We start from the raw sequence: 17,323 nt of genomic DNA on the forward strand, positions 1-17,323 counted from the left end.
TTCACTTAGATACCTAATTTCCTTGCACTGACCTAGGTAGACATAGGTAGAGGAGAAAACATAAAGGGAAAAACATAATTGATCTCCAGTAGCTTGACTAGTGATCTTGCAAATTATTTGTCATACCATTATTCATATCAAAGCACTGCTCTTCATGGTTTCTCTGTTCTTTGTGAATTATTTGTAATCCATGAAATAAAAAAAAATACATCATCTTAGCATGATTTTGACCATCTGTTTGAGAAAGTGTCTCATATATCTTTTGAATTTAGTATACCATCATAAGATGCCTGTACTTTGATCAGTCAAATAAGTTTTATGGCTAAATAGGTTTTCATAATTCTGCTGCTTTTGTGGAAATTTTAGTTGGGAGAAGGGGCAAAGTTTGTTCCCTTTTTAAATTTAGTATCTGGCAAAACAAGGTGCTGAAATTAACATTTTCTTGACAAAGAAAGTAAAGCACAGATGGCTAGAAGCCTCATCAAGCTGTCATGGCAATAAAGTTTATTCAGGCTTGGAAGTTGGAAACTCCGTAGAGTAAAAGCTATGCAGCATATAAGATTTCTTGAACTGCTGTGAAGGAGTAATTGTAAATTATGTTGAAGTGTTAATGTTGCTCATATATTGGATTTTTTTAAATTCTAGTATAGTGTCCAGGAGAGAGCAAGAAGCTTAGTTCTCTTTTGTTCCTAGGCTCATCTAAGAACAAAATAAATCCTGTAGTACATATAAGTATTGCTGTAGAAGTCCAGCATTTTAGATCAATCTTCTAAATATGGCCTCAAAAAACTATTATTTTGATATTACTACTACTACCTGCTTAGACAAATCTCTAGTGATAGGTAGTTTATGGTTTGAAACAATTTAATATAGTCTGGCCTTTGTTAAAAGTGGTGCGAATTATACATTTACAAAAGGGAGATGAGAAACAAACCATCTATTAGTATAATAGCGAAGTTGAAGAGGGAAGCTTTTAAATTACTTTTCTCAGTCTTTATTTAGTAATAGGATTTTATGAGATTTCATTCCTTAGGACTTGCTATAATCTGGATCATTTTTAAAGGAAAATCTTAATATCTCTTTTGTTGCTTCAGCATAGCTGTTATTGGATAATTTTTGTGGCTATTGTTGCTTTTTTTTTTTAAATCTAAATAACTGTCTTTTTAATTACTGTTTTGAAAATAGAAGTTCACAACATGCTTGATGCCCTGCTACCACCAGACACCTACTTTCGATTTAATCCTTTTATGAATGAAGATATACCACTGAATGAAAACCGCAAAGAAAAGCTCAGCCAATTGCAGATGGATGGACTCCGTTATTTGGAGAGAAATGAAGAAAAACTGAAAAAAGCTGCTAAAATATTATCACAGGAAAAGACAGCCCTCCAGAAAATTAGTGACTGGCTTAGATTAAAAGCAGATATGTATGAAGGCCTTCCATTTTCTTCCAAATTGTGAACCTTAAATGCATGAAAAGCTGTAGATTTATATTTTATTCAAAGCTTATACAGTACTAGAGATTCAATCCAGTATAATAAGGCATCTATGCAGATTTAGTTTAAGTATGCGTGCTTTTCAACTGTGGGAATAATGGGGGAGAATCTTGGCGCTGGAGAATGCCCCTCTTCCATTAAACACGTCTAGTATTAGTTGTTTATAAAAGAATATGATTTTATGATATGTGACCTTTCTGCAGCCTATCATTGTGCTAATTATGTTTTACTGAAACACCGCTGCTGTTTTGGTTATTTGTACAGTTTTATTTGGAATTATTTATTAAAATCAGTATTGATTTGTGCCAAGTGAACTACAGAGAATTCTGACAGATGAAATGCACAATGTATTTATAAATAGCTGCTTTGATTAGTAAAATTAACAAAATCAAGATATTTGATTGGTTGCAAACAGGTCTGGTATAAAATAACCAAAATCAAACATTACATTTTCCCTGTGTAAATAAATAATAGGTATGAATGACATAAAAATATTATGCTTCATGTACTGTTTGAAGGAGAGTACATAAATTGATAATGAGTTTTGTCCATGAAATTGAATTCTACTCCTAAAATAAATAAATTTTTGCAATAGGAAAAATTATCTAAAATGATTCATTTATACAAATAATTTTATTGAAAAATTTGTCATTTATTCTTGAACAGTCCTTCTACTAGCAAAAAATGGTTTATCTGATTAACACAAAAAGATGGACCTGAAGTATGTGCTTAAAAAAAAACAAAAAAACTTGTATTCTCTCTCTTCAGTTAGGCAGAGCATCTCATACATTATGAAGGGTATGCTTAATTTCACAAAGGAAACAAATACTCTTATATAGTATTATTAGATATGTCAGATATCCAAGATAACTACAGAATTTTGTTTTTAAAACACAATTCAGATTGTCCTTAGCTGGAAAGTTAGTTATATTTTAGACAGGCAACAAGGGGGATGTCAATTTGAGAACAGGGTACTTCATATATTTCGCTTCATTTTTTTCTGCACTCAAGAAGTAGCAATATTTATTGTTATACTACGTCCAGAAACATATTACTATTATTGTGAAATGTGTATTGTAAAAAGAAAATTACAAGTTACATATTCAAAAGCCATTTACATGGATAACATAATAGTTATCCATCTCAGTGGCTTAGCTGTTAAGATCCCCACTTGCAGGACAAACTTTGAAGTGGTTCACTTACCCCCAACACCGTCACTGTGAGCTGCATCTTGGGGAGACACTCCCAACTTGGTCGAACGCTGCAGTCGCTTTCTTGAGTTCTATCGTTGCAGCCTGTGATCTTTGCGGTGGTTGAGCCACTGCCGATGCCGCCTGATGTCCTGGTCTTTGCAGCCTGAGGGCTAACGACTTCCATCTCTACTTCTATCAGCGTTCTCCTTAAGCATGCGTGCGTGCCATAGTCCCGGATTTAAAGGCCCACAGCGGAAATGATGCGGCGCCTACCAATGATGTCACCTCCAGCCAGCCCTTTAAAAGGGCTCTTCTTACTGCTTCCTGCTGCCTTCTCAAGGGAGCTTTTGCTCCCTAGTCTCCTGGTTATTGCAAGGTCTTCGTCTGGTCTTTCATCGTGTCTTCAGTAAGTCTCCTAGTCCCGTTGTTGCCGGCGAATTACTGTTGTCTTGTGTCTTCAGTTTCCAATCCTAGTCATGCTCCTGATGTTCAAATCTTCATCTCCAGAGGTCCAGTTCAAGTCTTCATCTTCCGTGTTCAAGTCTCCATCTCCAGGGTTCTAGTTCTTGTCTTCGTCTCAAAGTTCAGTGTTCCAGGTTTCCTGTTCCTTTCCTTGTCTCTATTTCAGTGTCTTGAGTTCCTGGCTGAATCCCGTTGCAAGTCTCCAGGTCCATCTTTGCTTGTTCAAGTCCTCTGAGTCCTTTCTTGTTTTTAAAGTCTTGTTCCAAGTTCAAAGTTTTGAGTGCCTAGATCATGAATCCTTGTTCCTAGTCTCAGGTAACTTGGTCCAGCCAGCAGTCCTCCTTGTTTCTAGTACTTGCCCAAGCCTTGTCTTCAGTCCCCTCTGGTTCCTTGTCCTCGCCTGGATCCCTGTCTTCAGTTCGTGTCGGATTCCTTGTCAAGCCTGAACCTCTGTCAAGCCATTCTCCTGTCTCAAGCTTTGTGTCCATCTTCAGTTATGTTCCTGTTTTCAACCATGCTTTAGTCTTCATGCCATATTTCAGCCTTTGTCATGTCCAAGTCTTCAGCATCTTGTCCACATCTCTATAGTCATCTTCAGTCCTCAGTCTCCATCAGTCCTCACGCATCATCCACTCCAAAGCGGCAGTCAGACAGGGCTTTCAGATTGGCCAGAAGGCTACCCCAGAGACCAGCATGGGTTGTTGGTCTTCACTTCCTGGTGCGTGTTAGACATCCAAGTGTTCCTGTTCCTAGCGAAGAGTGTTCCTGTTTCAGCCTACCTCGTGCCCAGATGTGCTCGTCCGCCAGCACATGGACCACGGCCAGCCCTGGGGTTGTGTCGGTTGCATCATGGCACAGGGGCTAACTATCTCGAGCACCCACCACCAACAATATTAACCCACTATATTCAGCTCTTATCTGGCTAAAAATTCTAGCTGGCTAATAGATGGCTAGAATTTAGCCAGATAAGTTAGGGGTGGTCCAGTTGTGAAATTGGGAGGAGTTGAGTTAGCTGGCTAGGTTAACCGGCTAACTCCAGTATTCAGAGTTAGCTGAATCACTTAGACACTTAAGTCGGATTGAGTCAAAGAACTGTCCTAAAAGTAGCCAGCTATAGTTAGCCTGCTAACTAATTAAGGCCTGCGATTTTAAAAAATCCTGCTAACTAATTAAGGCCTAGATTTTCTAAAATCGCAGGCCTTAATGAATCGTGCGGTACAGGGGGCGAAGCGGGGGCAGGCCTGCGAAAGCCAGCAGTGATCGCACCACCGCTACCGTGAAAGGTGGTGCTATTGGGTGCATTACTGATGGCGATAAGGGGCCTTACCTTTTCGCAGTCAGCGATGTCCACCCCGGTGCCGCCCCAACTCCTTCCCTTCCGATGCCAATTCCACCCCCAACTCCACCCTGATCTAGCTATTGCACACGAAAAGGGACTTTTCGCGTGCGAAAGCTATAGAAAATGACCCCGTAAGGTAGCCAGCTATATTCAGTAGTGTGGCTATACTATTGAATATGCTTCTAAAGTTAGGTGGATAAGTTTATGCATATAACTTTGCTATCTGGACTATCTCTGAATATAGACCTCATTATTTTTTAAATCCTGTCCTTTATTTTAGATATCAGTCTACTGTGTGCAATAGGTCATAGCATAAGAATTATCTTTTTGCTTTTCCTATTTTTCCCTTTCTCTCTTTCTCTCTGGGACTGATGTAATAAGTTATGCATTAAGACTGCGTGCTGAAATTTAGCATACAGTTTAATACATGTGCTAAAAAAGAAAATGTAACTCCCGTTGCAGTAAGCAAATTGCATGCTAATACATTGGGAGTAAAAAAAAAAAAAATGCACGCAAACAAAAAGTATGCACAAACCCAAGTTAAAATGTGCTTTCAGCACAGGCTAATCACACATTTTAACTAGAGTGCTGAGATAAAAACATAAGAAGTTGCCTTAAGGGCCTGATTCCCAAAAGCATTTACACGTTTAAAACTGGGTTTTACACATGTAAATGCTCTTTAACTGTGTAAGTTGGCTTTTGAAAATTGCTACAATATATGCCATTGAAATGTTTATAGGATATTCACGTGTAAATACACTTTCGGCCGAATTCTAAAAAGCCTGTGACATAAAATTCAGGGGTTACGTGCAGAAGTGCCGGGCCAGATGAGAGGGGCAGGCTGGAAGGCAGGGTCTGCGTAGGGAGGAGAGAGGGGAAGGACCGGGACAGCATGCGCTGGCTCATCAGAGCAGGTAAGTTAAAATACAAAAAAAAAGGGGGGTTAGCTAGGGTAGATTTAGGGGTCAGGGTGGAGAGGGGAAAAGGGAGGAAGGTTAAGCTTGCTGGGCAGACTGGATGGGCCGTTTGGTCTTCTTCTGCCGTCATTTCTATGTTTCTATGTTAGGTTAGGTAGGGGGATAGGGGAAAAGCCCAATCGCGTTGCCGCGCGTAATTGAAAAAATCCCCCACCCCCTGCGCGCGGAGGAGGCCACCCATCCGCACATGCATGGACACTAAAATCCAGTACGCGCGTGAGTAAAAGAATTGTACTTTACAACATGCACATGCCAGGAACTGTGCGCACATGGACGCGCACGCGAGCCTTTTAAAATCTACCCCTTTATGCGCATAAATGGCTTTTTTAAATTGCTAGAATTAGCAAAAATAACCCAGAATCCCCCTAAAAAATTCCAACACTCAGAGAAACTCTATACCAAAACATAGGTACAGGTTTGCTGATTCATGTGTAGGTATTTTCATATAAATATCATTGATGAAGGACTTTTTGGGTTTGTTTAATTTTTGGTACAGTGTTTCCCTCTGTGTTGGAATTTCTAAAATTGTTACAATAGTATTTTACATTTACACATGTAATTCCTTTGAAATTACCTCCTAAGTCAACTTAACTAAAGCAGTTTATGGACTTCTCCTCCAGGAACTTGTACAAACCTTTAACTCTAGCAGCCGCAACCGCAGTGTTGTCCCATCTGCGTCCATCCCACCCCGACAATCTCCTACCACCCCCATTACCTTGATTGACCCATAGCCATACATGTATACATTCTTTAATACAAAGGAATAACAAACACAAATATTGGATAAAAAGGCCACAGCTTTATTAACCATACATATATAGCCCTAAATAAACTGGTACCTGATCCAGTATGGCGGTTGCCAAGACCAGGCTACACCACCACCTCCTCTGCTGCCCACCATAATAACCAAGCAAGGCAGCATTGATCCGACCTTGTCCCCAAGCAAGGAGCCCCTGACCTGCGGTATACGGCACGCCCCCTCCTTGTGCCGCCCAAGGTGCCAGTCCACTGCTAACCTGGACCATGATGCCTGCTTGCACCATGTCCGAAATGCCCCTGCCGGCCCAGGTAACTACCACAGGCACCCTTGCCTCATGCCCCCACCAACACCTAGCTGCGGCTGCCATCAAATCCCTCCAGCTCCAAAGAAAGGAGCAAGAAATGGTCCCAACGTGTACCTGGCTTACCCATCCATGTCGTGACCAGCCCATGAGCTGCCAATCCCAAGTGCGGTCCTTAGAGGAGAACGCATGCTGTCCTGTCAGCCCAGTGTACAAAAGAGTGTCCGATAATCCAAGTAGTCAATTAGGTCGGGGGTGAATCTGCAAAGTACAATTAGGAGTTATGAGTAGATGTGCTGACCTGGTCCATCCTGACATACATATTGACTGCTGCTGATCTCCATCTTCCTATCTGCTGTATGGTGTCAATCTTAAGACCTGCCTGTGCGCCGTTTGCAGTTGCTCCACTCCTAAGGGAGAGTGTGGCAAATTTCCTGACATCCAGCCCCATTCATGTTACCACCATTCTGAACACCACGGTGAAATGATATCTGGTCATTGTTGGTACACCTCCAAAAAGGTGTACACTTGTTGGTACACCTTTTTGGAGGTGTACCACAAGTGTACACCTCCTAAAAAGGTTATTCACCGCATTTATTGGTTCTAGAGGGAGAGGTAATTTACCTTTAATAAATCCTGAGTAGGAATTGAACCCTGGCTTCCCTGGTTCAGGGCCCATTGCTCTGATCACTAGACTACTAGGACATAAGAACATAAGATATTGTCATATTGTGTCAGACCAAGAGTCCATCAAGCCCAGCATCCTGTTTCCAACAGTGGCCAATCCAGGCTTACAAGTACCTGGCAAGTACCCAAACACTAAATAGATCCTATGCTACCGTTGCTAGTAATAGCAGTGGCTAATTCCTTAAGTCAACTTGATTAACAGCAGTTAATGGACTTTCTCCTCCAAGAACGTATCCAAACCTTTTTTAAACCAAGCTATCCTAACTGCACTAACCACATTCTCTGGCAACAAATTCCAGAGCTTAATTGTGCGTTGAGTGAAAAAGAATTTTCTCCGATTAATTTTAAATGTGTACTTCCTAACTTTATGGAGTGCCCCCTAGTCCTTCTATTACCTGAAAGAGTAAATAACTGATTCACATCTCCAAGCTGACATCAGAGCTTGATCCAAGGCCTGGTCCTGTCTCTGAGCCCTGGTCCCAGTGCCCCATAAATGCAACACCCCTTCTCTGAAACAACACTCTCTGACAATAATCCTGAATCCACTATCCTGGAGTCTCACATTCCAACCCTCCCCCCATTCGAAAGGTTCACTCACCATGCATCCCCACCATTCCCCAAGTACTTGAATGACTCCACCACACTGTCCCCACAAGCCATGGACCAAGTCCAAATCCAATGCTAATGGGTAAACAACCAGAAAAGTGGCCCGCGTGAAACTGAAGACCCCCCGCTGAACCACACCTAGCAGAACAATGTGTACCTCGCTCCATCCACAGCTGAGACATCTCTGGCCTTGGTGAACAACCATTCACCGCAGACTGTGGATGCTGGAGGAACATCAACCAGCATCTATCCATGTGGCACCACCTGGGTCAAGCACCAGACTGCCTCAGGCCGCACTCTGCACCATTGATGACCCACTCCTCACGTTGGTGGCCAAACTCAGGTTGGATCCCACACCACTCACGGTGCCTCAAACAGCAGCAGCCACAACCAGCAACATTCTGCCATCAACTGCTGCTGCGCCAGGAGCCCAGCCTAGCTCCAAGCTGGCACCTGCCCCAGGAACAACCCCGGCAAGAGACCCCGAGCGTAGACAGCGCAAGTCCCCCACCAGAGATCAAGATCAAGGGGGCCCAGTGAATCCACCCAAGCACCCGCCACCCTCCACCGGTGACAGCAGCCACTGCAAGCTCCTGGGGCAGTTCAAGATCAAGGAGGGCTTAGTGGCTTCACTGAAGTCCCTGGCCCCCCTCTGCTGGTGACAGCAGCAAGCTCCTGGGCCAGTTCAATGCCAGTTGTGCTAGGAGGGGCACGCAGCCCTCTCCCTTTCCCCAGTGCAGCACTAGTAATATCGAATGATGCTTGTGGAGCACCATGCAACAAGGTCCTCTGCTGCTGGCCTTGGCCAAATGAAGCTGGCTGGGGGGGGGGGGGTGTCCTATCTACAAACCAATAAAGGTCTGCGAGATCCTCCCCAACCCACCGCATGCCCCACAACACCATCAGAAAATTCACATGCTGCAGTGATCTGATGCTCTCAGCAGCCCAAAACAAATACACACGCAAACAGCATGGCATAGTCCTCTGCAAAATGACCACCACACAAAGCAGACCTCTAGCCACGCCAGTCCATGGGAAGCAGAAACCCATGCTGGAAGAGGCAAAAACCCATACAGCTCCTCAAAAAACAAAGGACCTCTCCCCTTCAAAGTAGATAAGAATGGCCTCCCCTGCAGCTCCCCCCTCCCACCAGCCAACAAGCTCCATATCGCTATGACCATTGGGAGGGTAAAGTTACTTGCCCAAGATCACAAGGATTTGAACCCTAGTTTCCCTGGGTCATAGCCTGCTGTTTCTTTTTTTTTTATTGCCGGAGTAGAGGGTGGCCCCCTGCTCTCAATGCTACCCGAGGTTCCAGCTGCATGGCTTGAGCCTCACTTCAAAGTTTTTGGGGGTTTTTTTCACCCCGGTGGGTTTCGGATGCCCGACGCCATGCGTGCTGCTGCATGCAAGCTTTTCTCCTCCTTTCAACAGCTGTGACCCGACTGTATGTCATCCCGCGCTGCATCTCCACGTAAGCCATGTATGTCAGACGCAGTGCAGCCACCTCACACTCCTTGTCCTTATACACACATTTTTTGTGTGCAAAACTCCTTGCTGTATTGGGTGTAGTTTGTGCAAAAAAAAAAAAAAATGCGAGTAAAACTGTGCTCTGCTGAGTGCACCTTATTACATCGGGCCTTCTTTTTTTTTCACTACTCTTTCTGCTTCTTTTAATTCCGTGTATCTTAATTATAGCACATTAAAAAAAAATTAACCCATCATGCCATTCTTCACATGGGTCTAAGGAAAGTGTTAACAAAGAGCTGAAAGATTATATGAATGTATTCCATGCCTTCTGCCCCATACAGGTTTCTGCAGCTAAAGAGGAAGAGGAGAGGAGAATGAACAAAAGAGAGTTCTTTTGTTGGATGGATGGTGTTCTGTGGTGGAAGGATTGGGGAGGGATGGGAGTTGGAATTATCTTGACTGGCAAAACTACACCCAACCTGTGATGATATGCTTGCATAAAAATGGGATATAGTCATAGCCAGTTGGCAAGAGTTCCCTTATTTATTTCATAATTAATGGAAGATTTTATCCCAGGACAAGCAGGATGCTAGTCCTCACATATGGGGTGACGTCAGTAATGGAACCCTAGTGCGGGAAAACTTCTGTCAAAGTTTCTAGAAACTTTTGACTGGCAGCCTGAGGCTACTGAGCATGCCCGGCATGCCATGATATTCTCTGCCACAGGGGTCTCACTTCAGTCTTCGTATTTCCTCACTGCCATCGACATCACGGTCATAGGAGCCCTGTGAGTTTCCCTCACAACTTTGACTAAAAAAGTCACTGATTTCTCAAATTTTTTTCCCCATTTGGGGTCTCACTGTGATCATCACCGAACGGTGACAGAAAAATTATTTTCCGATTTCACATTTTTCACATTTTCTCTCAAGTTTCCGTCGATGGCTGTCGATGCAAACATGGCCTCGAGCTTCAAAAAATGCCCAGCCTGCAACCGAACAATGTCTATAATGGATCCCCATTTAGAATGCGTTCGGTGCCTCGGAAAAAACATGAAATCGCTTCATGTCAAAAATGCCAAGAGATGACTCCAAAAGGCAGAAAACTCAGGCAAGAGAAAATGGCACAGCTTTTTCAAATTCAATCCGTGCCTTCCCCTAGGACTTCCACAAAATAATCACCAGTGGGAATCACGAAGAAATTTCTTATTAAAAAAGGACTCCCCGAGGGTTCCGGTGATGCCTCTTCACCAGCACCCTCCACTTCATCAACAAGGTCAATCACTAAGTCGAGACCCAAGCATAAGCATCGACGGCATTGTTCCACGGTGTCCCCGTCGCTCCCTCCGCCGGAAGAACCGCTAGCTAAGCGACAAAAACCGACTTCGTTTCCATCGACATTTGTCTCCTCGGTTCCATCATCGACACCGTTGACGTCAATGTTGTCATCGACATCGATACCGGATTTGACTACACTGATTAAACAAATTGTCACCGAGGCTTTAAAACAGCAAGTTCCGGCTGGCTCATGGCCTCTGATTTAAAGCCAGAGGTCCAGGACAAACTTGTTGACCTTCCCTGCCAGGGAGATAATGTGTTTGGTACCAAAGTGGAGGACGCTGTTGCTCAGTTACGAGAACACTCAGAAACCCTGAAGCAACTATCAACTCTCCCTCATGATTCTGCAACACATACAAGTCGCAGACCCCCACGTAGGGAGACAAAACGTCCTTTCTACAGGCCAAGAAGATACTATCCTCCCACATCTAGGCCAAGGCCTCCTAGGTCTCAACAAAGACCTCAACAGAGACAGCAATGGGCAGCTAGGCCCCAACCAGCTCCTCAGACAGGACCTGCATCCGGTTTTTGAAATTCATCCAGGGAACAGAGCCTATACTCCAATCCCCAATCCACCTTACCAGTTGGTGGAAGAATATCCCAATTTTACAAAGAGTGGATGTCAATAACATCCGATCAATGGGTCCTCTCAATAATTCATCAAGGATATCGCCTCAATTTCACATCACTCCCTCAGGATTTTCCACCGAAGTATTCTCATCTCAACGAAAATCACATACTCCATTTACAAACAGAATTATCCGCTCTTCTGAAAGCCAGGGCTGTGGAGCACGTGCCACAAAGTCAGAAGGGCAGAGGATTCTACTCCCGGTATTTCCTCATTCCAAAGAAAACCGGAGGCCTACGTCCCATCCTGGATCTCAGAAATCTCAACAAATTCTTAAAAAAAGAAAAGTTCAGGATGGTTTCTCTAGGAACCATGCTTCCACTTCTGCAAAAGGGAGATTGGCTTTGTTCTCTGGATCTTCAAGATGCTTATACACACATTCCAATATTTCCTCCTCATCGCAGGTACTTGCGTTTCACAGTCGGCCACCAGCATTTCCAATACAGAGTGCTGCGATTCGGCCTCGCTTTCGCTCCCAGAGTATTCACCAAATGCCTGGCAGTAATAGCAGCACACTTACACAAGCAAGGTGTTCATGTCTTCCCTTATCTAGATGATTGGCTCATCAGGAGTCAGTCTCAACAAGTAGCTGTCACTTCTCTACATCACACAATTGCTGTACTTCAAAAAATGGGTTTTCTGATCAATTATCAAATATCCCACACTACTCCTTCTCATCTACTCCAATTCATAGAAGCAGAGTTGAACACCATCACTGCAAAGGCCTTTCTACCCGAAGATCGTGCAGAAACACTGTTCCTGTTGGCAAACTCAATTTACTCATGCCAACAAGCAACAGCATATCAGTTTCTCATCTTACTAGGCCACATGGCCTCCACAGTTCATGTCACTCCTATGGCAAGGCTCGCCATGCACGTACCCAATGGACTCTAATATCACAATGGATCCAAGACATTCAACCATTACATTATCCAATTCAAGTAACTCACCAACTACGTTCATCACTACGATGGTGGACGACCAAGGGCAATTTACGCAAGGGCCTACCCTTCCAAAAACCAGTCCCACAAATTACGTTAACTACAGATGCATCCACCTTGGGTTGGGGAGCTCACATAGACAATCTCCAAACTCAAGGGACTTGGACAAAACTCGAAGCAACATTTCAAATCAATTTTCTGGAACTTCGAGCTATACGTTATGCGCTGCATGCGTTCAAGGACTGCCTTTCACACAAGACTGTTCTAATCCAAACAGACAACACAGTAGCCATGTGGTACATCAACAAACAGGGAGGTACTGGCTCGTATCTCCTTTGTCAAGAAGCTGCACAGATTTGGGCCTGGGCCTTGAACCACTCAATGTTCCTCCAGGCCACTTATCTGGCAGGCATTCACAATGTAGTGGCAGATCAACTCAGTCGTCAGTTCCAACCACACGAGTGGGCCCTGGATCCCTCAGTAGCGACCAGGATATTCCAAAGTTGGGGACAACCAACAATAGACCTCTTTGCGTCACATCTGAATCACAAAGTGGACAACTTCTGTTCTCTACACAAACAGAAGAACCAGCCAGCCAAGGACGCCTTTGCTCGCCCTTGGAACTCAGGCCTACTATACTTGTATCCCCCGATACCGCTCATAACCAAAACCTTAGTGAAGCTACAACAGGACAAGGGAACCATGATACTCATAGCCCCATAATGGCCTCAACAAGTATGGTTTCCCACACTGCTAGACCTCTCGGTCAGGGATCCAATTCGTCTAGGAGTAGCTCCTACTCTCAACTCAAAATCAGGGTAGGTTGCGCCATCCCAACCTTCAGTCCCTATCCCTGACAGCATGGATGTTGAAAGCTTGATCTTACAACCACTCAGTCTTTCCACCAATGTATCTCAAGTGCTTATAGCTTCACGTAAACCTTCCACACGAAATACTTATTCTTTCAAATGGAAAAGATTTACTTTGTGGTGCAGACAAAACCACATTGATCCTTTCACTTGCCCCACTACTTCTCTGCTAGATTACTTATACCATCTTTCAGACTCTGGTCTTCAGACTTCATCCATAAGAGTACATTTGAGTGCAATCTCAGCTTATCACAACAAGATGGGAGATGCACCTATATCCACGCAACCTCTTGTCAGTAGGTTTATCAGAGGTTTAACTCACCTTAAACCACCAATTCGGCCTCCAGTCACAGAATGGGATCTGAATCTGGTTTTAACAGGATTAATGCGTTCTCCTTTCGAACCCATAGATTCCTGTGATCTTAAATTTCTCACATGGAAGACTATCTTCCTCATAGCTATTACATCAGCTAGGAGAGTGAGTGAGTTACAAGCACTTGTCACATACAAACCTTATACAAAGTTCCTACATGACAGAGTGGTACTCAGTACACATCCAAAATTCCTGCCCAAGATAGTTACGGAATTCCACTTGAATCAATCCATAGTTTTACCCACATTCTTTCCAAGGCCTCATTCTCACCAGGGGGAAAGAGCCTTACACACTTTGGACTGTAAACGTGCATTGTCTTTTTATTTAAACCGCACTTCAGCCCTCAGGAAAACCAATGAACTCTTTGTTTACTATGATCCAAACAAACCGGGTAAAGCAGTGGGTAAACATACTCTATCCAACTGGTTAGCAGATTGCCTACAGTTTTGCTATAAAAAAGCAGTCCTTCCTCTCCAAGGTCGAATAAAGGCACATTCAGTAAGAGCAATGTCAACCTCAGTAGCACATTTTTGTTCAGTGCCAATCCTTGACATATGTAAAGCAGCAACATGGAGTTCTCTTCACACCTTTGCAGCCCATTACTGTTTGGACAAACAAGGACGACAAGATTCAGCCTATGGACAATCTGTCTTAAAGAACTTGTTTCCACTCTAATCCTAACTCCTTCTACAACCAATCTGCTGTGATCTTCGGCTGACTCATTTCCACAACAACACATCACTGCTGCCTTCATAGAAAATGACTCAGCCTCTAGCTTGCTAATCACCCATATGTGAGGACTAGCATCCTGCTTGTCCTGGGATAAAGCAAAATTGCTTACCTTGTAATAGGTGTTATCCCAGGACAGCAGGATGTAGTCCTCACGAAACCCACCCGTCACCCCGCGGAGTTGGGCCTCATACCTTTTATTATTTTATTTTTGCTAAAGCTTATTGCTACATACGAGACTGAAGTGAGACCCCTGTGGCAGAAAATATCATGGCATGCTGGGCATGCTCAGTAGCCTCAGGCTGCCAGTCAAAAGTTTCTAGAAACTTTGACAGATGTTTTCCCGCACTAGGACTCCGTTACTGACGTCACCCCATATGTGAGGACTACATCCTGCTGTCCTGGGATAACACCTATTACAATGTAAGCAATTTTGCTTTTTTTAATTGCCTGTGTAAAATATGTACCCTTTTAATATCTTCCATATATACCACATGTAAGTGCACTTTTTTCTTTAATAAAATTGAACACAAAATAAATGACAGCCTTTAAGACAATAATCATAAAATAGTAAAAATATAATTTATGTTTATTAATTACCTCATTTTTAATACTTTGAACACTAATGCTAACATTCCTCAAAATATCGACTTACCTATTTCTCATTTCTATTCTTTTTTGGTCTCATTCCTAGAAATGGACATCATTGACGACATGGTGGTTCATGACTGAATATTAAATGGAGGCTTGTGGATAACCAAAATGTATTATGCATGCTCAGAGGCCTTCAGAGAGGTGAAAACATATGCACAGGAGTCAGTTTACATAGGTAAAAGCTAATATCCCCTAAGCCAGCATGAATATCTGTTTTAGCAGGTAGTGAGAAATAAGACTGAGTTCACCAGATATTTGACCATTCATGCAACTCAAGAAATATTGCAATACTGAATCCAAAGTGTATAGTAAAGTATAACCTTGTGTTCCCCTACACACTCACTGCCCCTCCCTCCTATGCTCACGGTATCTTTAAAACTGCAAGCCAAAAAACCACATTATCTTACTAGTTACATATTAGTCATGAAGGTGATACCATCAATTATCGCATCACTGACATCCATTAGTGCCATCAGTGCATGGTTTCTAACTTAATGTTGTTGGAGACACAAATACATGGTATAGATATGTTTAAGGCCTATATTACTCACCTGTCTCCAAAATTGTCTGTTATCCTGATGAAAATCAAATGTTTGTTTTTTTAAACATTGTTATGATATCATACTAAATAAATCCAAAACTGCATTTATTTGTACTATGTGCATAATTTATGTTTTTGGCTCATTTCTGAAAAAGACCTCTGGCAGGTACAAGTATGCGAAATATTGTTTAGTTTATACTGAGCATGTAAAGAACACTTATACTTTACTAGACACATAAACCCTGTTTTTATAACTCTCCTTCCTTTAGGACCAGCTTTTTATATTATAGTAAAACTTTACATGTCCTGTATCATTGTAGTGATTGGGTGAGATAAATATAATCAATAAAGCAACACCCTATTTAACCTAAATGTGATGAGTGCTTAAATAAGAAGTACTTTCAAAAAATTCAAATGTGTTTTCTTTTTGAAGAATCAACCAGATTAAACAATTTTCAAACAATATTGTTAACATAGAAGACAGCAATTTTGGACCATTCTGGTGACTCCATGGCAGTGCTGCACATTGCACACTGCTATGCAAAGGGATCTGGGTTTGATTCCTGGGTCAGGCCTTCCTGTCAACAGGCTGGCCAGATATGGGATACTATCAAAGCAGTACTAACTGCCCCAGGAGGTGGTGAGTATTCCAGTGAATATGTGGCAGGTATTTAGGGCCCTTAATTGCAGTTTCAAAATAGATGCTGGTGCGTGATCCCTGGCAGAAGGCTTTTGCTTTAATGACCATGGTAGGTGAGTTGAGAGGATCCTAGCCCTGGTTCCAATTGAGCTGGAAGCCCAAAGGAGCAGGAGGAAACTGCCAGCACCCTCCTATCCAAAAAAAAATGGAAACATTTATCTAACTTCACCATCTGTAAATATCACATTAGATAATTACACTTCAGAAATTCTATATAGACTAAGTGCATTGTACCACTGCATAGGTTGCATCTTGTAACCACAACCTCTCTATTCATGTTTCTGTAATTGCTGTTTGTTCTTCACACTACATGTGAAGATCACAACCAGTGTAATAATCATTGATTTATCATCTTATGTTGGACTCAGCAAAGGTGACACATCTCATAGTACTGATTGCTAGAAGCAGCCGTTCTGTCAAGGATGGATCATTTGTTATATGGGACTATAAGCATGCAATATGTAAACTGATCTTATCCCCTAATTTCCTCAGCATGTTATATAAATTACTGAGCTTAATGATAAAATCAATTTCAGACTTAAGATCTAACAAGAGCTAACATGTTCATAGTTAATTTATCCTTTGTACTGCCTTCACATTTGTTATTGTCTTCAGATGTCTAAAGAAAATTCTTTATTGTTAATCTTATTTTTATTCATCATTCCTCCTCTGAGTTATTTTCTTTGTTTGATCTCTGTCATGTTTTATGATTTTTAAAAACAATATTTTCTGTGTGCATCAAATTATTATTTTTTTACTGTGTTTTGGATAAAGGTATCTCAAGAAATACATTAATAGTAATTGTTTCGCTTCCAGTTTAGCTGCATGTATTTTCAGTGTAAATGTAAGGGTGAGTTATCTTTCAAAAATCAATAAAAAGAAATTACAGAAAAGCATAATTCAATTAACCGTGACTTTTTGTTTCATAAATCAGATATGCAGGCATATAACAGCTTATGATAATTTGAAATCCTTTATTGTTACTTTGCAGTACCAAAATATTCACCACCAATATGTGAAAAAAAAATTTAAAGCAAATAAGTACAAACAATACTCATCACAAAAACTTGTAGATATATTCAAATGTCCTAAATACATCTCCAAACTTGTTCTTGACATGAGTCATGTTTCGTCTTAAAATGACTGCCTTAAGAAGAATTCTTAAACAGGAGCCACGAATATTCAGTCTGGAAAATGAAAAAGGCAAAAACAATCAAATGTGAGATACATAATCACTAATCATCCAACAGTGCAAAAATCATAA

The 17,323-nt window shown here is 42.1% G+C and overlaps 1 protein-coding gene across 7 annotated transcripts in view; it reads left to right on the forward strand.

The window, feature by feature from the left end:
• The window catches only part of PNPLA8 (patatin like phospholipase domain containing 8), a 273,297-nt gene extending 257,830 nt beyond the window's left edge, over nt 1–15,467 (forward strand). For 5 of the 7 annotated variants that reach the window (XM_029615017.1, XM_029615019.1, XM_029615015.1 and 2 more), the window contains one exon: nt 1,186–4,296. In XM_029615017.1, the coding sequence (XP_029470877.1) occupies nt 1,186–1,460 (275 nt within the window). In that variant the 3' untranslated portion in view covers nt 1,461–4,296. Of the gene's footprint in view, nt 1–1,185; nt 4,297–14,858 lie in introns of those variants that run through there. The other 2 variants (XM_029615020.1, XR_003858530.1) reach the window with 2 other exon arrangements.
• Nucleotides 15,468–17,323: the final 1,856 nt, after the last annotated feature.

This window comes from Rhinatrema bivittatum, chromosome 9 (genome assembly GCF_901001135.1).
Source record: "Rhinatrema bivittatum chromosome 9, aRhiBiv1.1, whole genome shotgun sequence".
Taxonomy (NCBI): domain Eukaryota; kingdom Metazoa; phylum Chordata; class Amphibia; order Gymnophiona; family Rhinatrematidae; genus Rhinatrema; species Rhinatrema bivittatum.